This window comes from Cannabis sativa, chromosome 2 (assembly GCF_029168945.1).
Source record: "Cannabis sativa cultivar Pink pepper isolate KNU-18-1 chromosome 2, ASM2916894v1, whole genome shotgun sequence".
NCBI lineage: Eukaryota > Viridiplantae > Streptophyta > Magnoliopsida > Rosales > Cannabaceae > Cannabis > Cannabis sativa.
In genome coordinates this window covers 73872258-73898539 of record NC_083602.1, presented here as the reverse complement: position 1 = coordinate 73898539, position 26282 = coordinate 73872258, and the positions used below count along the sequence as shown (strand labels likewise).

At 34.4% G+C, this 26282-nt stretch overlaps 2 protein-coding genes and 1 long non-coding RNA gene across 3 annotated transcripts; all 3 read right to left on the bottom strand.

Moving 5' to 3' along the window:
- Positions 1-2688: 2688 nt before the first annotated feature.
- LOC133034510 (uncharacterized) lies at positions 2689-5357 on the bottom strand. The gene is made up of 3 exons (XM_061109604.1): positions 5297-5357; positions 3335-3870; positions 2689-3233 (listed from the first exon to the last, which is right to left on the bottom strand). Exons 1-3 carry the CDS (start codon positions 5355-5357, stop codon positions 2937-2939), a joined length of 894 nt encoding a protein of 297 aa, XP_060965587.1. The 3' UTR covers positions 2689-2936.
- A 4886-nt stretch (positions 5358-10243) lies between these two features.
- LOC115718989 (glycine-rich RNA-binding protein RZ1A) lies at positions 10244-13209 on the bottom strand. The gene is made up of 4 exons (XM_030647822.2): positions 12921-13209; positions 12553-12670; positions 11077-11640; positions 10244-10466 (listed from the first exon to the last, which is right to left on the bottom strand). The coding sequence occupies exons 2-3, from the start codon at positions 12661-12663 to the stop codon at positions 11092-11094; spliced, it is 660 nt and encodes a 219-aa protein (XP_030503682.1). The 5' UTR covers positions 12664-12670; positions 12921-13209; the 3' UTR covers positions 10244-10466; positions 11077-11091.
- An 8851-nt stretch (positions 13210-22060) lies between these two features.
- Positions 22061-22632, bottom strand: LOC133035124 (uncharacterized). Its single transcript, XR_009686394.1, has 2 exons — positions 22552-22632; positions 22061-22362 (listed from the first exon to the last, which is right to left on the bottom strand). It is a non-coding gene; the product is annotated as an uncharacterized LOC133035124 (long non-coding RNA).
- Positions 22633-26282: the final 3650 nt, after the last annotated feature.

Sequence of the window (26282 nt, the reverse complement as noted above, 5' to 3'; positions counted from 1 at the left end):
TTTGATGAAATCTAAGTTGGAGATGGTTATTTCGAATCAATCATCATTGGCCGAAGACTTCATATCCTTGAGGTGTTTTGTTGATCTTAATTTCAAGTCCATAATGACTGTAATTAAGGATATTCAGGAGAAGGTTAATGCCATTCATCGTCGTCCTTCTGATGAGGTATTTATTCATATTTTATTGTTTAGGTTTTTTCATATTTTTTTTAGTTTCTTTACTGTTTCATTTTAAGTTTCATTTATGTTGTTTGATTCAGGGAAAGTCGTCTGAGGAATTAGTAACTCAAGATTCTGATGATGATGGTGATGATGATGATGATGCTGAGGATGATGAGAAGCAACTGCCTGATCTAGAAAATATTGATTCGGACTCCGACGATGGTGGTGAGTTGGTTAAAGTTGGTGGTGAGGCTGATGATGCTGACAAGGCTGTTACTGATGTTGCCCTTGCTGATGTGAATCCATTTGAGGCTGTTGGAGGAAGTGATAAAAATGCTAAGGATGTTGAGAAGCCAAAGGGCGATGAGTCTTGATTAAAGGGGGACGATTTCTTTGATGGGTTAAGCCAGCTTGAAATAGATGATGATCAAGTTGTGTTGGTTGGCTTGGAGGCTGCTGGTAAAATCCATGTAAGTGTATTTTTAATTGGTTGCAACAAAATTAGGTTTCTTTTTGGTTGCTCAATAGTTTTTAGTTTGTTTTGCAACTGTTTAAATGCATTCTTTCTTTTTTAGGTCCCCGCACCCAATCCAGATGTTGTTGGTCAAAAGTCAGATGCCCTTCATACTGATGAAGAAACTGAGGACACTGTCTCTGATACACCTCTTTTGGATAAGAGGAAGCGTGCTCCGGCCTTGAAATCTCTTTTTGTTGATTTCGGGTCTGCTGATGTGGGGAGCACTCCAATGGAGCTTATGTCCTCAGGTTCTCAATCAGCTGGGGATGATTGGGATTTTAAAATGGTGACTTATGTGAAGGGCCTTTATGCTCTTAATGATGCGTTTGTTGATCCCGTATCTCCCGAGATTGAGGCAAAATTTGACGCTTGGATTGGTCAAGGATTGCTTAAACATCCTAGGTGACTGTTTTTATTAAATCTGTTTTTGTATTTTGTTTTATTTTTCAGTTTTATTCTGGTTTTAATGCTATTTTTTGTTGTTTCTTTGTTGTTTTAGGCATTACAATTGTTATGTTGATGGTGCAATGAAATTTACCCCAGGTTTTAGGCTAGGTGTTGATTATGTGGAGGATAAAACTTGGTTTTATCATTTGGCTACATGTGACATGTTTATAAATGACTCGGTAAAGTTTCCAATTTCCATTGTAGTTATGATAGTTTGTTTTCGGTTGCTTTGTAAATGTTTTTAAGTTTTGATACTGTATTACAGTTTTTTAACATTTGTTCAACCTTTTCATTTGTGTTTCTGTGTTGTTTTTGTTTCAGCATATGAACACCATATTCTATTACCTTAGGAAAAAAGGTAAATATTCTTCTGCTGTGACGTTGAATTTTGCGACAGCTGATTGTCTCTTTGATGATTCCATCCAAGCTTTGTACCACAAATATAACAATGCCAAGTCAATGAAGACTAAGATGTCACACATTCACGCTGCCCACCCAATAGCGCATTACATCCGAGGTTTGCGCATTCCCTGTTCTAAGCCTTGGTATGAAGCCGATCATGTGTTATTCATCATCAATCTAAGAAGGGAAAGTCATTGGGTGTTTGGTCGTCTTGACTTGAATGAAGGGATTCTGTTTCTGTATAATTCTTTGAGGACTGCGAAAATGAATACTGCATCTAGGAATGCCATGAAGGCTTATTCTGTGTTGTTGCCTTTGTTTTTTGATTTACTTGGTTTCTGGAAGAATAGGTCACATGATCCTGCTTTAGGTTCTGACTCTACAGGTCCTTTAAGAATCGTGGAGATTAGTGGTCTGTCGTCTCAGCAGAAAAAGTGAGTGTTTCTTTTAAGTTTATTTTATGTTGTTTTTTAGTTGCTAAACTGTTTATATTTTTTCTGTTTTTATAGTGATTGCGGAGCATATGTTGCTGCATTTGCCGAGTTCTTTATCCACGGAAAGGATGTCCCTGCGGACTTTGATATCGAAGTTTATCGTACTCGGCTTGCTGCACTTTTCTTCTCATATGGCCAAAGCAAAATTGATGAAAGCATTGATAGCGAGGATGAGAAGCAAAGCAAGTCTTCTAAGGCTTCTAAATTGAAAAAATAGGATCTTTTATTTTGGTGACTATTTTGTGTTATTGGTTGAATCTATTATCAGACAATAGTTAGTGTTATTGGTTGAATGTAGGTATTATATTTGATTTTATACTCTGGACTTAAAACTTTTAGGATATTTGACATTTAGTCCTTATAATATGTTTATTGTATAGGTTTGTATTTCCTAAAGTTGTATGTTTTTTTAATTGTTCAAGTTTTTATATACAGTCGCACAACTATGGAGAAACTATTATCCAACTGAATACAAACAATGTTTTTATATTTCTAAATTCTGCTATGAATGTATTTTTATTCTTTGTTTTTCCATTACTCCTTTTTCCTTTATTTAGTTATGTTTTATCAATTCTTACCTGACTACTTTTAAAACTGTAAAGAAGAAGTTATTCTGGTACTTAATATTTACGAAGTGTCGCAACTGTAACAAAACGATTTTGCAACTATTAAAAAACTGTTTCAAATTTCATAAAAATGAAATCCCATGTATTTAGAACATAACATATCAACATGTTTGAATTTGCACACAGAATTAAACAATTCAAATATTTCATATGTATCTATTTTATTGCTTGATTGTTGCATGTCTTTCGATTGTGTCCGTGTTGACCACATTTGCTGCACCTGTTATGTTTTTTTGTATCCCATTCAGATAAAAACCTTCGTTTCCTTGGTCTTCCAGATCTTATTTTCTAGTTTGGTGGCAGAACAATGATATCTTTTATGTTTTGTGGCACATCCCATGTTGTGTGATTGTGTACCGGATATGTTGAGCCGCTGTATGTTTCAAGCCATGTTCTTGTGGTGTAATAACCTGAACAGTAGTTGTAAACATTCAAGTTCATCTCTTTTATAACAGCAAGCGCATGAGCACACGGTAACTCGTCAAGTTGGAATCTGTTGCAACTGCATGTTTTCTCCTTGAGGTTGATGACCCATGATCTGATTAGTTCAACGACTTCGAACATGGTCTCGTTTATTGGTTTTACCTACGGATTAAGTAAATTTATAAAATTGTTATTATGTATAACAACGGCAAGCAAACTATTAAGAAACTATAATGCAACTAAAATGTTAAACAGTTTATTACATTTTCTGTCAATGAGTCCACAAAGTTGTTGACTAATTTCTTCTCTGCTGTAGGTGTTAAAAATGTTGTTGTTTTCTGTGCTTTTTTCCTGTTTGTGTATGTCCATTGTTGTATCAAAGCTCTCAATGACTCCATCAGTGATGTGATTGGTAGCTCTCTAGCTGCTAAGTTTGCTGCATTTAGAGATTCAGCAATGTTTGAAGTCATAGTTGAATACCTGTTGTTTTTGCAGTGGTATCTTGACCATTTGTGGTATCCAACTTGTTGTAAATATGGTCTGACACGGATGTCCAAGCTGTCCAACTCGCTCATATGGTATTCAAATTTCCTCTCTGTGTATGCTCTGGCTGCAGCGAAGAATGGTTTATCCAGCTTGCTTGCATTCTTCTTGAAGGTTGCTTTTAGGTTGCTTAACAGGTGGTATACACAATAGCAATGTGTGATTTCTGGAAATACTTGAGCAGCTGCCTTAATTATGCTCTCATGTCTATCTGAGATCAAGCACTGTTCCTCTGTAATCCCATATGTTTCTCTTACTTTTGTGAAAAACCATTGCCATGAGTTGTTGTTTTCTGAATCCACAACAGAAAAAGCTAGTGGAAAAATGTGCCCATTTGCATCTTGTGAACAAGCAGAGAGCAATGTACCTCCATATGTTGATTTAAGGAAAGTTCGGTCAACAACTATTATAGGTTTGCATTTCTTCCATCCTTTTATTGAAGCATCCAGTGCGACAAACAAGTACTTGAAGCTGTTGTCATCCTCTGTTTGCATGTGCACTATTGTTCCGGGATTAGTTTTTTGCAACATGTGCAAAAAACCGGGCAGCGGCTTGTATGATTCGTTGGCTTTTCCTCGTAATTCTTCTTATGCGTGCTCTTTGCTTCTCCATGCTTTCATGTAGTTCATTCTCACCCCATACTTGTGTTTCATTTCTCCTCTGATGTCTTGTGGCGTTTGAGTTGTTTTTATGTTGGTAAACTGTGGCTTGATGTAGTTTCCAATCAATTTTGTTGTAGCTTGTCTTTTGTCGGCAAATCTTATGTTTAGATCACAAGTGTGTATCACCTTTCTGTCGTACTTTCGAATGATGAATGACTTTGTTGGCCCGTTTCTGGATGCTGTTAGTGCCCACTTGCATTTTGGATCCAAACAACAAATCTTGTATGTTCTTGCACATGATTTTTTCACTCTGAATTGGAAGGTGTTCCTAATTGCATAGAAACCAAGCACGCTCTGCAGTGTTTCTTTGTCTTTGTATATTTGTGCTTCTTCTATTTCAGGATGTTGCGGATCTTTGATTAGTAGTTTTTCATAATCTGTGATTTCTGGTTCCTTATTTTTGTTGTTTTCCAGTTGCTCAACCATCTCCTCTGCCACAAGTTTTGCATAGTCCATGAAGTCAAAACTTTCTCCCCCAAATTCCGGTACTGTAGCTTCAATTGTATGTTGTTGATTTGTTGAGTCTTCTGTTGTTGCTGCATTGTATTCGATCGGTTGGAAGGCGCTTGTATGTGTATTTAATGAATTGTCATTTCCCAAGAATGATGCATTGATGGTTGTTGTTGGGTTGTGGATGACATTCACACACAATGGGTATGTTGTGAAGTCGGGGTCCTTCAGTTTGAGTTGTATGTAGAAATGCAGGCTTTGATCATCCTTTATCCTCAATGGTTGGTATCCTTCCTTCACTTGATATTTCAGTTGCAAAACAGTGTTTTCTTGGTTGCACTCCAAGACATCTTTGAGTTTCTGTTGGAAATCTTCATAGTTACAATTGGCTGAAATGTAATGTCCACTGGCTTCATAATTTTCATAATTCATTCGATCATCGAATTGTCCATTGTAGAAGACTAGGAATGGAATGTCTTTCCTTTCCTGTGTTTTTGCAATGGTTATTAGTGCGAGGCAACGAATTTTAAAACTGGTTTGATTCTGTTATGAAATATAGTACAAACTTACTTCTATCTCTGTCCCTTTGTTCAAGCATTGTATTTCCTGTCCTGATTCTTGCCTTTGCCATTTTTTTTTTGTTGTTGTTAATAAACTACAACGAAATGAGAATAAAACTATTAAGAAACTTCAACAAATATTTCAGTAACTAACGATTTCTCAAACTGCTTTATCCTCTATCTTTTCCGAAATAAATTCCTGCAAAAAATGTAATTGAACTATTATTAAATGATTATGCAACTGTAAATCAACTTAAAAACCACAACTCTTTTCTCAAAATTACATAGTTCTTACTCATTGTCACTTTTCATCATTTTATTTGAATCAGATCAATTTCTAACTATTATAAAACTAATTTGCCACCATTTACATAAATCGTACCTTGTATATATGCTAGCTTTTGGTACTCATCAATTGACACTTCTGCATGATTTGTAAACCATTTTATAACGATAATGCAACTGTAAGGCAACGCAAAAAATTAAAAAAAAAAAAAAAAGCCTTATTAGTATCATGCGATTCCTTAATTAGAATTAGTTCTTGTTTTTTGTTGTTAGAATCTGAATTTCCTGTTGTACATCAGTGAATCAACCAGAATGCAACTATGTATGACGTATATCATTGTTGAAAAAAATTTCATTTCATACCTTTTTTTGGATTTCAGGGGGAGCTCCAAATATGTTCAATACAGATTTACATTGCTTCAATCTGGATTTTCGACGCTCATTTGAGTGATATTGCGCGATAAAAAACCGAAATCAAATGTTTAATTTCAGTTTCTCCACGGTTTTCTGGTCTTTTTTTTTTAAATTTTCTATTTAGATCCTTGGATTTGTTCGTTTCCTATCGAAATTTGCCGGAATTTATGGTTGTTCTACGCTCGATCTGGTTTCATTCTGGTTGCGTAGCCGACTGCATCGATGGAGGTTCCTTCATCGTCTCCGTTCGTGACGTGCGGCTGAAGGTATAGGTCAGATGGTATTTTTGTAATATATTCAATGTGGGCTGTACAAATGTTGATTGGGCTGGCCCACAGTATTTTTGTAATATTTTACCCTTTTTGGAATTTTCCCGTTTTTTTCCCTTATAATTTTATGAAATTATGAGTTTATTAATAATTTATTATTGTAAAACTAAGAATCATTTACATGTATATTAATGTGTTTTTTTTAATAGGAGAATAAGAGCTTGATTGTGGAATCCAATTGTCTTAATATTATTCATGTTCTTAAAAATAAAACGCTACCATACTTCTTAGTTCTTACTTAGGGTATCATTGTTAGAGAAATATTATTATCATCTAATGATTTTTTTGACATTACCATGCATCATTCTCCTAGAATAACTAATGAGGTCATGTTGTTCATTATTTATGTTACTAGGATTGGAAGATAATAATCTTGTCTAGGGGTCAAGTATAATTTTTTGTGCAGAAATTTTTGTGTTGGCAATTGCCATTATTCAATAATATTTATGACACTTTTTTTCTTCGTTCATTTTTTTGTTAAATTTTCTTTATTGGTTTTGTTCTTATAGATTTTAGTAAGCTCAAGTATTTTTAAAAAAAAATAAAAATAGATAAATGATTATCATCAAATATCAGTTTAAATATTAATGAGATTTATTTTATTTTTTATTTTATTATTTTATTATATATAAATAAAATTTTATTATTTTATTAAATATAAATAAAAAGTCACAATAAATTTCTCATAAACTAAGAATTCAGTTATATAGGCACACTTTATATAGAATAGATATATTTACCGTGTCGAATGCATGATATGTATATACAATAATTAGTTGTGATCGGTTTCTCAAATATTAGGAGAAATTATACAAATAGAGGTCATTTATAAAAGAATTTTGACTCAAAGCCAAATCTTTGGCTTATTACTGTGTATGAATTAATATATATATATAATATATGATGATAGACTTGAACCATTATTGAGTGTGTTAGGATATTCATACATATATAACGTAGAATTTTTATCCAGAAATATATTTAAGATTAAGCAAATTATATTTTAATTTAGAAATTATAACTAAATAGAGTTACACTAAAAAAAATTAAAATATTAAAAAATATCAATGTAACAATCATAACAATAAATAATCATTAATATTATATCATAATAGAATTATTTTTGAGTACATATAATATTTATACATGTATTACAATTTGAAATAAAATTATTAATTCTACATAAATAAATTTACAAAATAAATGTACATATTTTATTAAGATGTAATTATTCTTATATAGATATATACTTTGTTAATACGGGACTTAAAAAATATATAACTAATTACAATTTAAACGTTATTCTTATTTATAACTGTCCTAAATTAGGACTTATTTTTTTTATAATAAATTAGAGGTTGTATTATATATATATATATTAATATATATAAATTCGTGTGCACTGTACGAATAGGTTTATAAACATACATTTAACTTTTTAAAGATAATTGGAGTCAATTTTTTTTTGGTAATTTTGAACCACTTTATCTCTTTGAATCCTCACAATTAAAGAACTTTTTTATACAGCAATTGACTTTGGCCAATTTTAGTTTACACTGTTTTTAAGATTTTGACAGCATAATATTGCTTTTTTTTCAGTTAAGATTTCTATTTTTCTCTTTGATTATGTATTTGATTATTGACTTATTTTTTGAAATCTAGAGAATTAAAGAAAAACATAAAAATCATTTATGGGAAATTTGGCAGCATAACAATTCTTTTTTTTTTTTTTGGTTAAGATTTCTATCTTTCTCTTTGATTATGCACTCTCATATTGACTTATTTTCTGAAGCTTAAGAAATCAAAGAGAAACACAAAAATTTATGAAAAATTAGATAACATAACAACATGGAGACATTAAATTCTTTTGTTTTTTCTTTGGTTATATCTCACTTTTGAAGATCTTGTGTAGCTTAAAAAGCCTAGATCAAAGTGGCCCATAAAAAAAAAATAAGAAAATTTATGAGAGTAGAGAAGAAGATAAATGAGAACTCTAATACTTACCCCTTAAGAATTTTGAAGATTAAAATATATCGTACTATTTTTCTGTAAATTTTAGTAGAGTTCTCTTCTCTCTCTTTTCTTTCTCAGTCTGAATTTTTTTCTTCCTTTATAAACTCATAGTTACGATACATGATAGTGGAGATGTAAGTGGTGGGTAGTTATGAATTAGTAAAGAGAAAAGTGAGGATATATTATTAATTAATAATACATTTTTTTCTTTTTTTTTTTCTCATGAATGATTCTCTCTTTTTTTTTTCTTTCTTATTATACACTTTTTTATACAATGAAAAAAAAAACCCGGTTCAACATATTATTGCATGTTTTGGCTATAAAAAACCAATAAAGAAAAAAATCAAATTTAAAAACATAAAAGAAAATTAAAAAAAAAAATAGAAAAACTATTAAAAAATTTCACCTACTATTTCAAAATCAATTAATATTCCACCAAAATAATAAAAAAATCATTTCATTAAAATAACATTCCAACAGTTTAAAATGTAACCCAACAAAAAAATAAAATAAAAATTATTTTATTTTTCATTCTATTTCGATTACTAAACTCCATCTAATAAATTTCTAACAGGGTTAGTTTTTGGGAAATTCTGTTAAGTTTTATTACCTTTCTTTCAGGATTCTTATTTACTGTACCATTCCATTTAATTTGTTATTTGTAGAGAATTTTAGAAAATTAAGACCCTGAAATTTGAGAAGCTAATAATCTAGTCATCGGCAAGTTATAACAAATATGGAGCCTAATTGTCAGATAAATGGTAAAATCAAAATCCCATTTGCAAATCTACAAACAATATTAGAGCCATTCACGTTAATTAATTATATTTTCTCAACACAAACCAGCTATATACACTAATTTGGATACACTTACATATCCACTGTAATAATTAAATTTCTAGTCCTACCAAAATAAAAATTAAATGTCTAGAAAGACGACAAAAATTAAGGAAAGAATAAACTACAACATATAAGAAATCAACAAATATTTTGACATTTGAATCAGCAAGGCAATTATAGGTTCGACAATTTTGATAGCAAAACTGCAACCATGTCGTGCGCAAAATTGCTTCAGTCAAGTTTAACCAATCAATACGTTTGGACAAATGAAACAATTTCCAAACTGAGGTGTTTCGTTTGATCAAAATCGGCAAAAAAAACCTATAACGAACCTTCTCATCGAGCCCCAATCCCCACTCCAAAAAGAAAAAGTCATGACAGCGGAGACTCATAAAAAAAAATAATGAATGAATGTATAAATAAATAAATAAATAACTATGAGATCCCAAACAAGCTTCCACATGGTTACCCATAATAAAATGGAATGGGATACTTTTCACCAGTGCACAATGAAGAAGATGATGAGTGGGTTTTATGTCCAGAGGAACTGGTTGCAGCCGAAAAAACTTTCACAAATTTTAAGTTTAAAACCATGCATGCCCAATTAGTATCAAGAAAACCCAATCATGTATCCAAAAAGACCATAACTAGAGCCATGAGTCCTGCCAAAAGGTTAAGAAAATTAATATAGGAGGATAAATAGAAATGAGAGAAAAGCATGATATGCATAAGAGAGGCATGAAAAAGAAGATTTTACCCGCTTGACTCCTGTTTATTAGTAAGATACCGAAAACAGAGCTCAAGTGGGCATATTAGAACTAAGACGACTTCTTCCCAAGTGAAAAAGAAGCAGACTCCAAACAAATCCCTCACCATCGATATCTTTGGAACAAACTAAAACAAACCGACCCATCCAATACAGATTGCAATTGCCTATAGAGAACGGAACGGTGAATAGGAACGGAACACGGTAGCAATCATGCCATTTGTACTCAACAATTCACGAACGCAAGAGAATCTAGCAGAGCAGTAGCGCAATTCAGAGTATAAGAGACCAGATTGGAACACATATCACGTATCAAGCAAGCATAAGATTGCATAGGACGAAAACAGCAAATTTGAGCATTTTAGGAACAAAAACAGTTGAACATTTGTGCCAAGTTCGCATTTCAAGTTCGGATTTACTACACTGATTCCCCCAGACAATCATCACAAGAACACACCCTGCAAAAAAGAAGCCCGAACACTTTTCCAAGAGTGGTGTTGAATCAAGGCCCAGCAGCACCAGAAGTTCTTTAACTGCAATATTACACAAATATACTGCCATAAGTATCAAAGTAACCATTAATAAATTTAAGATTAAGGTCATGTTTGGAGCATTGGACTATGCCTTAGGATTGGACTATTGAATAGTAACCCATGTTTGGCATTTTATTTCATGGTTGAAGGACTGGATAAAATTATCCAATGGTCTAAATTAGTATCTTTTGTATGGGACTATATAAACAAAAATACAAACCGAATTTTCTTTTTAGAATATAAATTAAATTATAGATATGATATAATTTTTAATTTTAAAAATAATAAAATATGTTTTGTGTAATTTTTTTTGAAATATTCTTTTTGAGTTGAATTTTATAACATACATGAATTAAAATTTTAATTAATGAAAAAAAATTTGATAAAATAACTTTATGAAAAATTATTTTATATTTAATTTAGTCCTGTATAACATTAACATAATTCAATCCAATCCAAGTTGAATCTAGTCCAATCCTAACAAATAGTCCAAAATCCAATCCCATTCATATACCAAACGTAACCACTATTGCCAATATAACAAAAATATAGCACTGAAAGTATCAAAGTAACCACTATTTAGATGTAAAGTATTGGATATATTACGTACCACAATTATAAGCAATTAAGATCCGGAACGAAAACCTCCTCCACCGCCGCTACGACGCTCATATGGCCCAGAACGATCGCGACTAAATCGATCAGAACCAGAACCTCCACGGCTACCACCTTCTCTACGTCCACCAGAAGATCGATCCCCATTGCGGTCAGGACCATAACGACTGCCACCACCACCTCCGCCATACCTATCATCTCTACCACTACCACCACCACTACCACCATATCTGCTGCTCGTTCTTCCACCTTCACCAGGACACTCTCGGGCAAAATGTCCAGGTTTACCACACTTGAAGCACTCACCACCATTAGACCCGCGTCCAGAATCACGATCACGGCCACGGTCACGCCCACGGTCACGATCACCACGGTTGCGGTCGCCATCATAATCCCTACCAGAACCTCCTTGATGTGGCTGAGCCTTATCAACAGTAATAGTTCGTCCATCCAACTCCATCCCATTCATTGCTTCAATTGCCTCATCCATAGCTTTCTTATCATCAAAAGTTACAAAACCAAATCCACGAGATCTCCCAGAAAACTTATCAACAACAACCTACAAAATAAATTATTATCGGTCAAGAGTTTCAGAAAAATCAGAATCACATTAAATTATCTGATGAGAACCTGCAACTCAGTTAACAACAACCAGCAACCAAACTACACACAGCAGCAGTAAGGCTCAAACAACAATTACACCAGCAGCAAGAATTCTCACATAAACAGGCACAATGAGAATGATTCAAATGGTGAGCTATTATTGAATTGAAATCAAATGAGACCCTCTTCTACACACGACAGAGAGCTAAGGTAGCTCCCTACTGTTGCATTAGAGAATTCTCTATTACAAATTGCATAACCGAAAACACTATCCATTCCCATACAAAAGGTAGCTCACTACTAAAGACAATTACCAAAATACCCCCGCCTAAGCCAATTTACCTTGCTTACCCCTTCTAGCATAAGTAAACTTAATAGGAGGCCTCACATTCGTATCATTATCACATGGTTTCCACACACACTTATCAAAACCCAAATTCTTCAAACTATATGTATCCTAAATAAAAAAATGTTTTCAATTCTCACTGCTATATTCTTCACTTATTAACAGGAAATTTAATTCAAACTGGACAATTAGCAGTATCATACTAAATTATTTCAAAATATAGTTATCCCTTAACCAAACATTTTCAATCTGCAATATCATACTAAATTATTTGCAGTTTCATACTAAAAATATTGTCAATCTGCAATAATAAATCCCCTTACTTAGCCATAGCACATTTAACATTCATTTAATCTTAAAGACCTAGCAGTATCATACTCAATGATCAGAACAGAAAGAAACTCATCACAGTAAGAAAGCTTATTAACAATCAATTGCTTCATAAAGCAAAAAACACGAATACAAACTATACATAAATATGTTTTACATAAATACAAACTTGATACAAATATAACGAAATACCTTGGCCTCAACAAGCTTTCCATACTTATCAAAGGCATCTTTTAGACCCCTGTCAGATGTGGACCATGACAGGCCACCAATAAAGCAGCGATACTCCAACTCCTCCGACATTATTCAACTGCAAATTTCATTATAAACAAAAGCAAATTCAAATAACGTCACTGAACATAAAAAATTTAAAAACAAAAAAAAAAAGAACAGTAATTTAAAATCATAACTCATCAGGTTTAATCATTCAATACTATAAAAGCCAACAAAAAACTCAGATCGGAAAAACGCAAAAATAAAACACACATCATGGCAAAACCCAAAAAATAAGATCAAAATCAGATTCAGAATAAGAACAAAAAGGAATCGAAAGAGAATACCTTTGCTGCTGAAAGAGAAGAAGAATAGATAGGGGATCTAGGTTTGAAAGAGGCGGTGAAGCAGAGAAACGCGTTGAGAGACGAAAAAGGAAGCGAAAGGAATAAAACTATCGGCTTAGGAATGATGTATGTATAGATGGAGATGAAGAAGATATTTGAGAGAGTGGGTAGGGCATAAACCGGGTCAACTGGTTGATTGGTTTGGATTTGCCCCGTTAAGCCGGGCCCCGAATTTGGAGAGCCAATGGGGCTTTTAGTTTTAAGCCTCTTTAGGCTGTACCACATCCACCCTCTAACGCTCTTACCCATATGCCATTTTTATTTTTTAGAATTTTTTTTTAAATTAATTAAAAAAGTAAAAAATAAAAAAAAATACAAAATAGGATTGGGAAAAATTTTAAATATTTTTTTAAAAAAAAATGGTTACATCCATTAATCAGCCAAATCGGCACTAATCAATGTTTGAAGAACAATCAGAGCTGATCTTTCCAGAAAATTACAATCTGACTAATAATAAGAGTTTCTAGTAAGACAGTGCGCAACTCCATTAGCAGATTGCTTAACAAAATAAATCTTAACATTATGAAGAGAAGATAAAAGATAAAAAAAAAAAAAAGATTTAAAAAAAGATCTCTGTGTGAGGCGTGCGTTCGACCTGCTCCTCTTCCATGGCGAAGAAGAAGAGGGTCGTCCGAAAGCCGGCATCAACACCACTCGAGTCGACATTGATAGCTTCAGAGCACTCTCCGGTTGGTGAGGAGGAACCGGTGGAGGAGATTTACCATGAACCTTGTGCAGATCTGGGATATGAGGAAGAAATCGCTCTGACTACTGAGAAGAGCAATGGTTTGATACCAAGAAACTGGGCGGAGGAAGTTGAGAAGGCCGACTTTCAGGCGACTGCGGCAGATTTATGGAGCAAATTTCCAACGAACCAGGTATTAACTCCTTCCACTAGACTTGAATATACTGAACCCATTAAAGTGGGGGATCAAATTGTGGCTAAAATTGATATTGAAGAGGCTGAGATTGAAGCATCTTATTGGAAGAATGCTATTGTTTGTATTGTGTTGGGAGCCAATCCTCCTTTCAAGGTTTTTGAGGGGTTCGTTAACAGGGTATGGGGGAAACTTGGGATTGAGAAAGTGGCCAGGATGAATTCGGGGTTTACTCTAGTGAAATTCAGAGACGAAGCTACTCGTGATCTAATTTTAGAGACTGGTGTTATTAGGGCTGTACAAAAATTTTCGTAAACCGCCCAACCCGAATAACCCGACTAAACCAAACCGACAAAACCGAAAAAAAATACAAACCGACATAACTTGACAAAATTCTAAACCGCCCAATCTGTAAATTGGGCGGGTTGAATTTTGACCCAAACCGCCCAATGAACCCGCCCAAACCGATTTAACCCGATTAAGAGTTTTTTTTTTTTATATATATATATTATATATTATATAATATATAATAATATATAATATATATTAAAAAAAACCCAATCCCTAAATTGAATTTAGATTTGGAATATTATGTATTTAATGTTATTAATTTTTATTTTAGGTGAATCTAAAAAAAAAAAAAAAAAAAAAAAAAAAATCCTAATTCGGTTTGGGCGGGTTAACCCGCCCAACCCGCCCAACCCGTCGGTCGGGTCCAGAATTTTTTTTTTTAAAATTGGGCAGTTTGCATGCAGAATTTTATAACCCGATCTTTATGTCGGGTTGGAAAATATATAGTATAAACCGACTAAACCGACCGATGTACAGCCCTAGGTGTTATTCATTTTGACAAAAAACCAGTGGTCCTCCGACCTTGGACAACCGACATGGATGCAGCCAGAATGATTAAATCGGTTCCAGTGTGGATACGGCTGAATGGGCTGGGGCTTCAATATTGGGGTAAAACCAATCTCAGTGCCCTTGCGAGTTGGGAGACTCCTACTGATAGAAGGGGTTTAGAGGGAATTATGCAGAAGCTTCACCGGGTAAGACAGAGTATAATTCGGTTCAGTAAGAGTGAAGTGGGTGACTTAACTGTGAAATATAGGGAAGCTAAAGATGTTTATAGTAGAACTCAAGCTGAAGCCGCCAAGAATCCGACGGACATAAGACTTCAACAGACGGCTTCTCAACAGGTGCAGCTTCTCCAACAATTGCAGAAAAACTATTCTAGTTTTATCTCTCAGCAAAGCAAGATCACTTGGATCAAATACAGTGATGAAAACTCGAATTATTTCCATGCGGCTATGAGGAAAAGGAAGCTCGAAAACAGAATAACTACTTTCACCCAAGGGAACACAATTGAAGACGATTTTGATAAAGTAAGACATCACTTTTTAGCTCATTTCAAACAGTTCATGGGTAGCAGTAGTTCAGCGACGTGCCGAATCTACACAGATTGCCTCTACCATGGAGAAAGACTGAATTTGAACCAGCAAGTGAACCTGATCAGACCCTTTAGTAAGAATGATGTTAGGAATGCCCTTTTTAGCATTCATTCTTCTAAGAGTCCTGGTTTGGACGGATTTGGTTCGGGTTTCTTCATTAAGCTCTGGAAGGATATTGGTGATGATATTTCCAAAGCTGTTTTGGGTTTCTTTACTGATGGAAGATTACCGAAAAGTTTGAATGAAACGGTGATTTCTCTTATCCCAAAGGTTGTTAATCCTTTAACTGCTAGTGATTACAGACCCATTGCTTGTTGCAACACAATTTACAAATGTATCTCTAAGATGATCTGCTCGAGACTTGCGGAGGTGCTTCCTATTCTAGTGCAAAGCAATCAAGGGGCCTTTGTGAAGAACAGGCTTCTTGCTCACAACATAATGGTTTTCCAAGATCTCCTGAAGGGTTACTTGAGGAAGAATATTTCAGCAAGGTGCATTATGAAGATTGACTTAAGCAAGGCTTATGACACGGTTGACTGGCAATTTGTTGAAGATCTCCTGAACAATCTTTGTTTTCCATCTAGATTCATTAATTGGATTATGACTTGTTTAAAGGGAACTAGTTATAATCTGCTTATGAATGGAAGAATCCAGGGTAAGTTCAAAGGTGAAAAAGGGCTTCGTCAAGGAGATCCTATGTTCCCTCTCATCTTTGTCCTTATCATGGAGTACTTGACAAGATTATTAGCTCACTTCTCCGGGAGGAAAGGGTTTGGCTTTCACCCTTTATGCAAACATTTAAAGCTAACTAATCTTTGTTTCGCAGATGATCTCATTATCTTTTGCAAGGGGAATCTTAATTCGGTCAGATGTGTTAATGAGGCTTTTATGAGATTTTGCCAGGCGACGGGTCTCTCAGCTAACAAGACCAAATCCCACATTTATTTTGGTGGGGTTCGGGAAGACATCAAAGCGCAGATCTTGGACCTTGTAAAAATGGAAGAGGGCTCCTTCCCTCTTAAGTACCTTGGGGTTAAGCTCCGTCCCACCAAGTGGAAGACTGAAGACTGTGGAGTGATTCTAGACAAGATAAACAAGAATCTAAACTGTTGGGCGAGTAGAAATCTTTCGTTTGCGGGGCGTGCTCAATTGATTCACTCGGTTCTCCTAGGCATCAGAAATTATTGGATGAGTATCTTCACCCTTCCAAGTAAAGTCATAGCTGCCATTGATAAAAGTTGCAGAGATTTTTTATGGGGTACCACTGGGAACCGATCGAAGTTGCATTTTGCTTCTTGGGAGAAGGTGTGTCTCCCTAAAAAGTATGGAGGAGTGGGATTTCGCGAGGGTAAAAAGTGGAATAAAGCTTTGATGGTGAAGTTCCTTTGGGCCATTGCTAGAAAACAAGATAGTCTTTGGGTGAAATGGGTAAATTCTATATACTTAAAGGGCCAAAATGTTTGGAGCTATTCTATCAAGCAGGATGTGAGCTGGTATTTCAAAAAGCTTATGAAGATACGATCTAGTTCTAATGAGATTTCCATTTTGCGTGCCGAAAAAGGAGTTAAGTTCCATGCTAAACTTTTCTATAATTTACAAGTGGAAGCTCAGGAAGTGAAGTATAGTAGAGCTATTTGGAACAAGCTTATTATTCCAAAACATAGATTCATCTTATGGCAGGCTTGTAATGTTCAACTCCTCACACGAGATCACTTGAGCAAATTTCTAATCATTCCCTCTATTCTCTGTCCAGTTTGTGAGAATGACATAGAAACACATACACACCTCTTCTTTGATTGTGTGTTTCCTAGGAAAACTTTTGTTGAGATTGGAAAATGGTTGGGAGTTGTAGACTGGCCAAAGGAAGCTGAGCAAATCCAGCAGTGGTGCACTAGGGGGCCCCTTGATTTCAAGAACCGAGTGATCAACTCAGTGTTTGCAGCTTCGCTTTACCTGCTATGGAAAAATAGAAATAGTTGCATATTTGATTTGGTTTGTTCCTCTCCTCTTAAATTGAGCATGGAGATAAGGAAGCTCTCTCATTATAGAATCTTGAGCTTAACTTGTAATACCTCTAAAAAGCAAGATAAGTATATAATTGATGTAATTAGGGGCTGGTAGTTTCGGGTTGGGGCTGCTGCTGGTTTGTTGGCTGTTGTGCCTTCGTTTGTACTGTTGGGTTGCTGCCTGTTTTGAATAAAATTCCTTTTTGTTCAAAAAAAAAAAGTAATTGACACTCATAAACTAATAACCAATCAAAGAAGGCATACGAACAGAGCTATCCAAAGCTTGAAGGACTAAAAGATAGTCTGTTTCAATAATAATGTCTTAAACAACCTTCCTCTTGATCCAACTTAGGCATCCTTGATGCTAACAATCTTAGCAAGCTCGGGTTGAGCACCCCCTGGAGTATAAACCGAGAAAGCTTCAACCAAGAAACCACCCTCATTATGATAACAACACCAGAACCGTACGCATCTGCAGCCTCAAATACAGCACTGTTGAAATTTTAAATATTTTCAAAGATTATAATTTTATTTTATAAAAAATACGAATTATCAATTCATATTGTTTATACTGAAATTAGCTCAACAATTAATTTGTATTTGCACTTCGAATTCTTTACACTAAGATCGTCCTAATCGAAAATTACAACTCTGCTTAATTACATAATTCCTCCTAAATGATCGGTGGTTCTCTCTCTAACGACAGTCTCGAACTCGAGTGTGTTTTTGGAGATGCAATTCAAAAGAGTTTTGACTGGGCTAGTGTGGTTAAGAATCTATCCCCCCGTATCTAAAAAAATAAAAGATAAAAAAAATAAAAATAAAAAGTGTCTTCCTTTAGAATGTTGGGGTCCGCTATTTATAAGCAGGAATTTGGTATCACACAATCTTCTTTCTCTCTTCTAATTGGTCCACGTGGCTTTGTTCTCATATTTCCTCACATGCCTTCTCTTCTGCTCTGCTTATCGAGCTCTGTTCTCCAAGTTGTTCCGAAATTGGTTCTGCTCCAAGTTTTCCTCTTCTTTCTTAAGTGAAATAGTGTGTGTTATGTTCTTCGTGTCATATTAATTTATTAGCTTTCATGGTTTTATTTGTTGGTTTTTATAGTCCAAATCAGAGTAGAAAGCGGAAGCAGATTTATAAAATTGAATAGTTTTTTTATAATTTGAACCATAAGTCCCAAGATTTCAACGTATTTACAAGTATTAAATCTACACTAAGAGTTTAAGAATAATACATCTTTTAGAACAATCAGGGCATCCTCGTATCTTTACGTATAATTATCAAACATCCAATCCATATTATAATGATTGTTATACCAATTTTCGCACGGGGTGATGTGGCATTCAATAAGTGTGACACGTGGAGAGCATTTCCAAAGCCTGGACGGGTAGTTTTCCTTCAATTGTATGTCCAGATAGTTTTATGTGAACTTGATTAAGTTTAAACCTTCAGCAGGTATTGTTCGGACAAAATCTGCATGTGACTGTCCGAGTAAGTCCTCACCATCTAGTGAAGCCAAATCCTCCAAGAAGGATAACACGGCTGAAAAAGATCTTTAAGGATATTTTCCATAAATATATTAATTAGATTTATGGGGTTGACACACGTTAAGAGAAAATATTATAGGAAACTAACTTAGTTTTCCCTTTTATTTCTAATTGTTTTGGGAAACTTGATTCATGTATATTTCCCTATAAATAGTGGAATCATTTCATGATTTGGGGATCTGAAATGATATATTTTTAAGATCAATTATGCTATAAAAATAATTGTAAGCTTTTCCTAAGGATTGTTGACAAACTCACTTGGTCAACTCCCTGTGTTATTGATAATTATGTGAAGTAATACAAGTAAAAGGGGAGTAGCTTATTACCATAATCACGGGATTGAACCTCTATAAATCTTGGTGCTCTTATTGCTTAATTTTATTTAATAATTATCTGATATTCTATCGCTTTAAAAACTCAACGTCGTTAGCTAAAAGCGAGGTCAACATTTTGGTACTTTCAATGAGAGCGTGTTTACACCAAAAGTGGCATTGATGACGTGGACATAAATGTTTGACATGTGGCAAGAAAAAAAATATCCCGGAGTTGAGTAGCCCCAGATCATAGCAAGTCGACTTGGGAGGGGTCCTTGGCCTTACACTGAGGTTGACTTCAAGAACTTCAGAATGGGTGTTTGGATCCTATCAAGTTGTTTTTGACTCACTATCTTTTAGTATTTTGTACCATGAAGCATCCAAGTCCAGGTCCCGGGAGCTGAAAATACATGAATCAGCACCTCGAAAATCAACCTAGGCACTTAGGGTTTCACCTAGCGCCCAAGTTGACAACCCTAACTAGGGTTTCAGTTTTTGGGACTGTCTTAGTGCAAATGGGTCAAACTTTGTATTGAGACATGAACTAGACATACCACAAATATATTTGAAGCATCTGAATTAGATTCAGAGAAATTTCATTTTTGAGCACCCAAACACCCAATGTCCGAGCACCCCAACGCCCAAGTTGACAATCTATCAACCTAGGCCATTTCCAAGCATATCAAAAATTCGACTCATGCATATTCTCTATCTTCATCAAAAAAGGGGAAACAAGTTCTTTTGGGGAAGAAACAGCCCATCCTGGGTGTCAAAACAAGGGACTAGTGCCCAAGTTGACATTTTGTCAACCTTGGGCGATTCTAAGGAGTTTTTTTTCGAAGAATCTTCCGGACATATTCTTCATTATCATCAAAGATTAAGATTCAACTATCTCCAGAGATCAAAAAGAACTTCCAGATGGCCTGAAACTGGATCCAGCGCCCAGGTTGACACTTGTTACTAGGCCTAGCACCCAGGTTGACATATTGTCAACCTGGACAATTTCCAATCAGTTTCTTGAAAAAGTGTTCCAGGAATTGTTTCCATCATTAGAAATAACAAAGATACAATTAAACTTGGGGAGAAAACTATAAGCCCGAGCGCCTCAAAGTTGAGCCCAGCACCCAGGTTGACCTAGTGCTGGGCCTAGCACCCAAATTGACAATCAACCTGATGCACTGGTTTCGATCATTCAAATGCCAATTCTACTATAAGCATTCTCTCAAAAATAGTTAAAAATGGGGTAGGAGACCTCATCCCCAAGTTTAAGAACCTTTGAAGTGCAAAACGACATCCCGAAAGCTCTGAAAGAAGGACCAAGCACCTAGGTTGACAAATGGCCTGGTGCGTGAGGTTCTGCTTATCCGATTCTGATTCCGTCTTGACCCATCGTCTAGTTTTTCATAGTAACTGAGAGGCATGAAGTCAGAAGAGTCAAATTCACAACTTCATATTTTCACTTTTCCAACAAAGTCAATTACTTGGAAATTGGGTAGTTTCGAGTCTCCCGTTTTCGTTGAATAGCAACATCTCCGAGAACTAGTGACTAGCTTTTCCAGAATAGAGAAACAGTCTAAGTAATGTCCAAATATTACTTAAGAATCAAAAAGTACATCGCTGGCACGTTTTCTAACTCACTCAGCGTGCGCTGGATGTCAACATGGGCGCTGGGATGTCAACCTGGGTGTTGGGCCCAAAAGCCTTCAGTAAAATAGCCATAACACACTCAATACTAATCTGATTGATGTGATAAAACTTGCATTTCAAAGTTGTTTCAATTCTCTATCAACTCATGTCTCACACTTCAATCACAATTATAAAGTTATCGACTCCAAATTTCACCCCCAAGGGAGTTACAAATTTAAGCTAAAACTTACCCGAAGCAATTCCTACAGACGCGACTCTAGCTCCAAAAAATTGATGACCGACCTTCGGAGTCAATTTCACAGTTAGATCATCATTTACGGCCGAAAATAGCCTAAATGTATTTTTTTCCATATTTTTTGGATTATTTTATTGTCATTTTTATAAGACTTTCTTCCCCAGTAAAGAAGAGTTCCACTAGCTTATTTTTCACATTCAGAAAAGTACCCATAAGGTCAGAGCATCTCTCTTTAGTTTGTCTCTCTAGAAATTAGAGCTTTCACACTTAGCCAATTTTCTTGTAATTCTCTTGAGAAATAAAAACTCGAAGTAGACGTAGCTCCATTACCATCGTGACATGGAGAGTGAACTACTATAAATTTTGTGTGTCTCTCTAAATTATTTACTTAAACCTATTATTCATCTCGCCAATTTAGCAAGCTGGCCACTTTTCAGCGTCAACAGAGCAAAAGAACATGATTTTGTAATTTTGATTCTCTACAAGTTGTCAAAAAAATGGTCATGTATACAAGAAGGTTGCAATCCACTAAATCAACTGATCTAATGGCCACGAATCCTAATCACTACTAGAAAATGGGATTTTAGTGACACACATTAAGTAACTCTAAAAGTGTATAGTGACACTTTAACGCGCGTCACTAATGAGGGTGACTGGAAGAACAATTTTTAGTGATACTTCAGACGTGTCACTAACACCTTTTGCATTCATTTTTTACGTGTCGCTATAGGCGTATAGAGTCAGGTTTTGTCAGACTAAAAAGGTAATAGCCACACACATGAAGTGTCACTATATCCTTTTTTTTCTTTTTTATTAATAATTTTGAGGATATACTGACACACATAAAGTGCCACTATATTAAATATTTTTCTAAAAAAAATAATATTTAATTTGATTTGATACAGATCTGGATTAAGAATTTATAGGGGTATAATTATCAATTTTTATTACAAATTATATAAATATAATTTTATTTAAGTAATATAAATACATTTAGATTAATTACAAAAAAAATACACAGAATAATTATAATTATAATTAATAATAGTAATACAAATGAGTGGTTTTAAAGAAAAACATACTAATCTGAACTAAAAAAAATAAAAATAAAAAATTATATACAAATCAATATATGACTACAAATTAACCCAGAAATTGATATAGTAAAACAAAAAATTGATTGAAAAAAAAACCCAGAAACGGCATGACTTCCAGCCAAAAAGATCCCAAAACCATAGCTTCTTCAATCACAAGCCATGAACCCTAAACCATTAGAACCTCAAACAACTACCATCATTGTCAACCTGCAAAAAAGAAAATGAGTGGTTTTAAAGAAAAACAATACTAATCTAAACTAAAGAAAATAAAAATAATAAATCATATACAGATCAATATATGACTACAAATCCACAAATTGATATAAAAAACTAAAAATTGATTGAAAAGAAAAACCCAAAAACGGGTAATGATTTCCAACGAAAAAATTCAAAAACCATAGCTTCTTCAATCACAAGCCATGAACCCCGAACCATTAGAACCTCAAACAACTACCATCATTGTCAACAGAAACGAGATGGTGATGGGAAAGCCGGGGCTCGGCTATGGCGCATCGCTTAATAAAAACGAGACGCTATGGCTTGATACGATTAACGTTGGCCATCTCGTTGTTGCATCCACGGAGGCGAGAGGAAGCTGGGGTTGTATGCGTCCTAATTAAAGATTGAATAAGAAATATAGCAAAAGAAAAACAAAATACCATCTTTATTTATCTTAATACTATCAAAACACACAGATGGCCCAAATCAACGAATCACAAAACAAAGCTTTGAGCTATATTTATAGAAATAGAATATTAAAATAATAATGACCCAGATAACAATGAACAACATCAAGTGAAAGGAAAACAAAAATAGTTAAAAGCTGTTGGGTTTTATGCCCTAAATAAAACTCATTTCAATATAATCAGATTTACTTATTAATATAGATCAGAAATAACATTTAATGTTGCATGGTTCACATGATTTATTTCATGATCATATATATATAATGTATAAATTCATCTGAAACCCTTTTCACATACTTGATCCTATTTATTGTGCCGTCAACACATTGGAAAGTAAACATGACTATGTGAATAAAGTTTCCTAGATTTATCAGACATAGGGTTTCACTGATATGATAATCTACAACAGAGTTTACTTGCATTTGGAGAAGTGTTATGTTCTTTCCAGAGCATTGGTTAAAGTAAAGCTCAGGTTGGATGCATGGAGTATGCATCGGAAGGGACCGATATTGAACTTTGACTTAGATTTATTAAACTTACCGTAATATCTATTCAAGTCAATATCGCCTAGTTGATCCTAGATCAAATGTTCTTAATCCTGTCATGATTAGGCTCAATCTTGAAAGGCTATTCGTGTTCTTTGATTTGTTAGTTAAGCCTACTTTTAGGTCAGGGTGATACGTACATTTTGGGAACACGGTAGTGCAATTGAGTGGGAGCGCTAACATAAACATGGAATCTATAGCTTCTATCTGGCGAATAGTAAGCAAAGGATGATCTCCTTCGAGCTTGACCAAACGAACATAAATAATGGAGTACTCATTTCACATAAGCTGAAATATCATTTATACGGGGTCAAGTGTTTTAAGGATAAAATACATTGTAGGGTGTAACGGTAATCTAATCCCTTTACAGTGTAGATCATCCATATAGAGGATCATTGATCACATTAGGATTATAACAGTGGATAACTAATGATGCATCTATATGGTGGAACATATAGAGCATTCTATATACTGAGAGTGCAATTCTAAGTTCTATCCGTGGATTCAACGAAGAATTAATAAGTTAGTGAATTTTAGTGCTAAATTCTTGATCTACTTATTGGAAGCTCGGTTATATAGACCCATGGTCCCCGCACTAGTTGAGATAATATTGCTTGTAAGACTCATGTAATTGGTTTTGATTAATCAATTATAATTCTCAAGTTAGACTATGTCTATTTGTGAAATTTTCACTAAGTAAGGGCGAAATTGTAAAGAAAGAGTTTATAGGGGCATATTTGTTAATTATGATACTTTGTATGGTTCAATTAATAAATATGATAAATGACAATATTATTTATAGTTATTAAATAGTTAAAATTGACATTTAAATGGTTGAATTTGAAAATTGGCATTTTTGAGAAAATCAGATGCAGAATTGAGAAAACTGCAAAACCCAAGTAAGGCCCATTACTGTACATGGCCGGCCACTTGGTTTAAATTTTTAAACTGATATTTTCATTATTTTAATGCCAAATAATTCAAACCTAACCCTAGTGGAATGCTATAAATAGATAGTGAAGGCTTCAGGAAAATTACACTTAAATTTTCTACTTTTTCATTCAGAAAAAACTGAGCCTTCTCTCTCCCTATCTTTGGCCGTACCCACTCTCTCTCTCTCTTCCTCATTGAGATTTCGAAATTCTTAGTGTATGAGTAGTGCCCACACACAGCAAGTGATACCTCAATCATAGTGAGGAAGATCGTGAAGAAAGATCATCAGCAAAGGAGTTTCAACATCAAAGATTCAGAGAAAGAGATCCAGGTTCAGATCTTGATAATACTCTGCGACAGAAAGGATACAAGGGCTAGATATCTGAACGGAAGGAGTCATTATGTTCCGCTGCACCCAATGTAAGGTTTCCTAAACATTATATGTGTTTCTTTCATCGTTTTAGAAAGTTCATATTTAGGGTGTTAATAAACATACTTGTGAGTAGATCTAAGATCCTGGTAAAATAAATTCCAACAAAAGCAACATACCAGAGACCAAGAGGTTGGTGCGGAGGCAAGAGAAAGAAAGAAAATGCGAGAAGAAGAGAGAGAGGGGAAGAGGCGAGAAGAAGAGAGAGAGGGGAAGTTATTAGGATTTTTTATGACAGAGAAAAAGAGGGGTTCAGACCCTATTTACTTCTTTTTATTTTTTTTTCTTTTTATTAATAAATATTTTATATTTTTTTTAATTTGGTCAGTTTTTATGGAAAAGAATAGCTGTAGTGTTTGAAATTATAGGAAACCGTGCCTTTTTTTTATATTTTTTTTCAATAATTAAGACTGATTATTAGTTATTTTTTTTTTAAAAAATAAAAGGATATATGTGTTGGCTTTTATGCCCTAAATAAAACTCTTTACAATCTGATTAGTTATCAATATAAGAAATTTGAAGTGATTGATGTTTGCATGAAATTTACATGCTAATGGTTTAAATATGTTTATTACATTTACACACAAAATCAGTTAAATCCAGATCATATGTTTATTCACAATTACAGTATCGTCAACACAGTGGAATGTGATTGTGATCATATGAATCAAAAGATTTGGTCCCTGTTTCATCAGTGTTATTGGATTTACACTAATGTGATAATCAGCGATGATGTGTATTTACACTTGGAGTAAGTGTTATGTTCTTTCCAGGACATTAGTAAAGTATACTAGTTTCGAATGTATGGAGTATACATTGAATTTGGTGATATTGCAACTAAGTTAAGATATTACAAACTTACCGTTATACATATCTTTCCAAGTCAATATCAGTAGTTGATCTTAAGATTAAAAGAATCTAAATCTTGATATGCTTAGGCTCAACTCAGGAGTGATATTCATGTTCTTAGATTTATTAGTTAAGCCTACTTTTAGGTCAGGGTGATACGTATATTTTGGGAACATGATAGCATGATTGAGTGGGAGTGCTGAACATAAATATGGAATCTATAGCTTCTACTGGTGTATAGAAGTCAAGTGATGATTCCCTTCGAGCTTAGCAAATAGAAGTAAATGGATGAGCTCTTGTTTAACTGACTAATTATTAGATCACTAAACACCATTTACAGGTAGCTAAGTGTTTTAAGGGGCAAAATACATTCAGGGGTGAGAACGGTAAAGAAATCTCATCTCGATGTAGATCATCTATATAGAGGATCTTTAAATCACAATAAGATTATAACAATGGTTAAATGAGATAGCATATTGATATCGTGGAACATACAATATGCTCTATATAAGTCTGAGAGTGCAATTCTAAGTTCTAAGAGTGGATTCAACGAAGAATTAATAAGTAGGAATTTACTTGGTAAATTTGGTTCACTTATTGGAAGCTCAGCATATAGATCCATGGTCCCCATTCTAGTTGAGAACATTCTGCTTGTAAGACTCATTAATTGATTCGTGATTGATC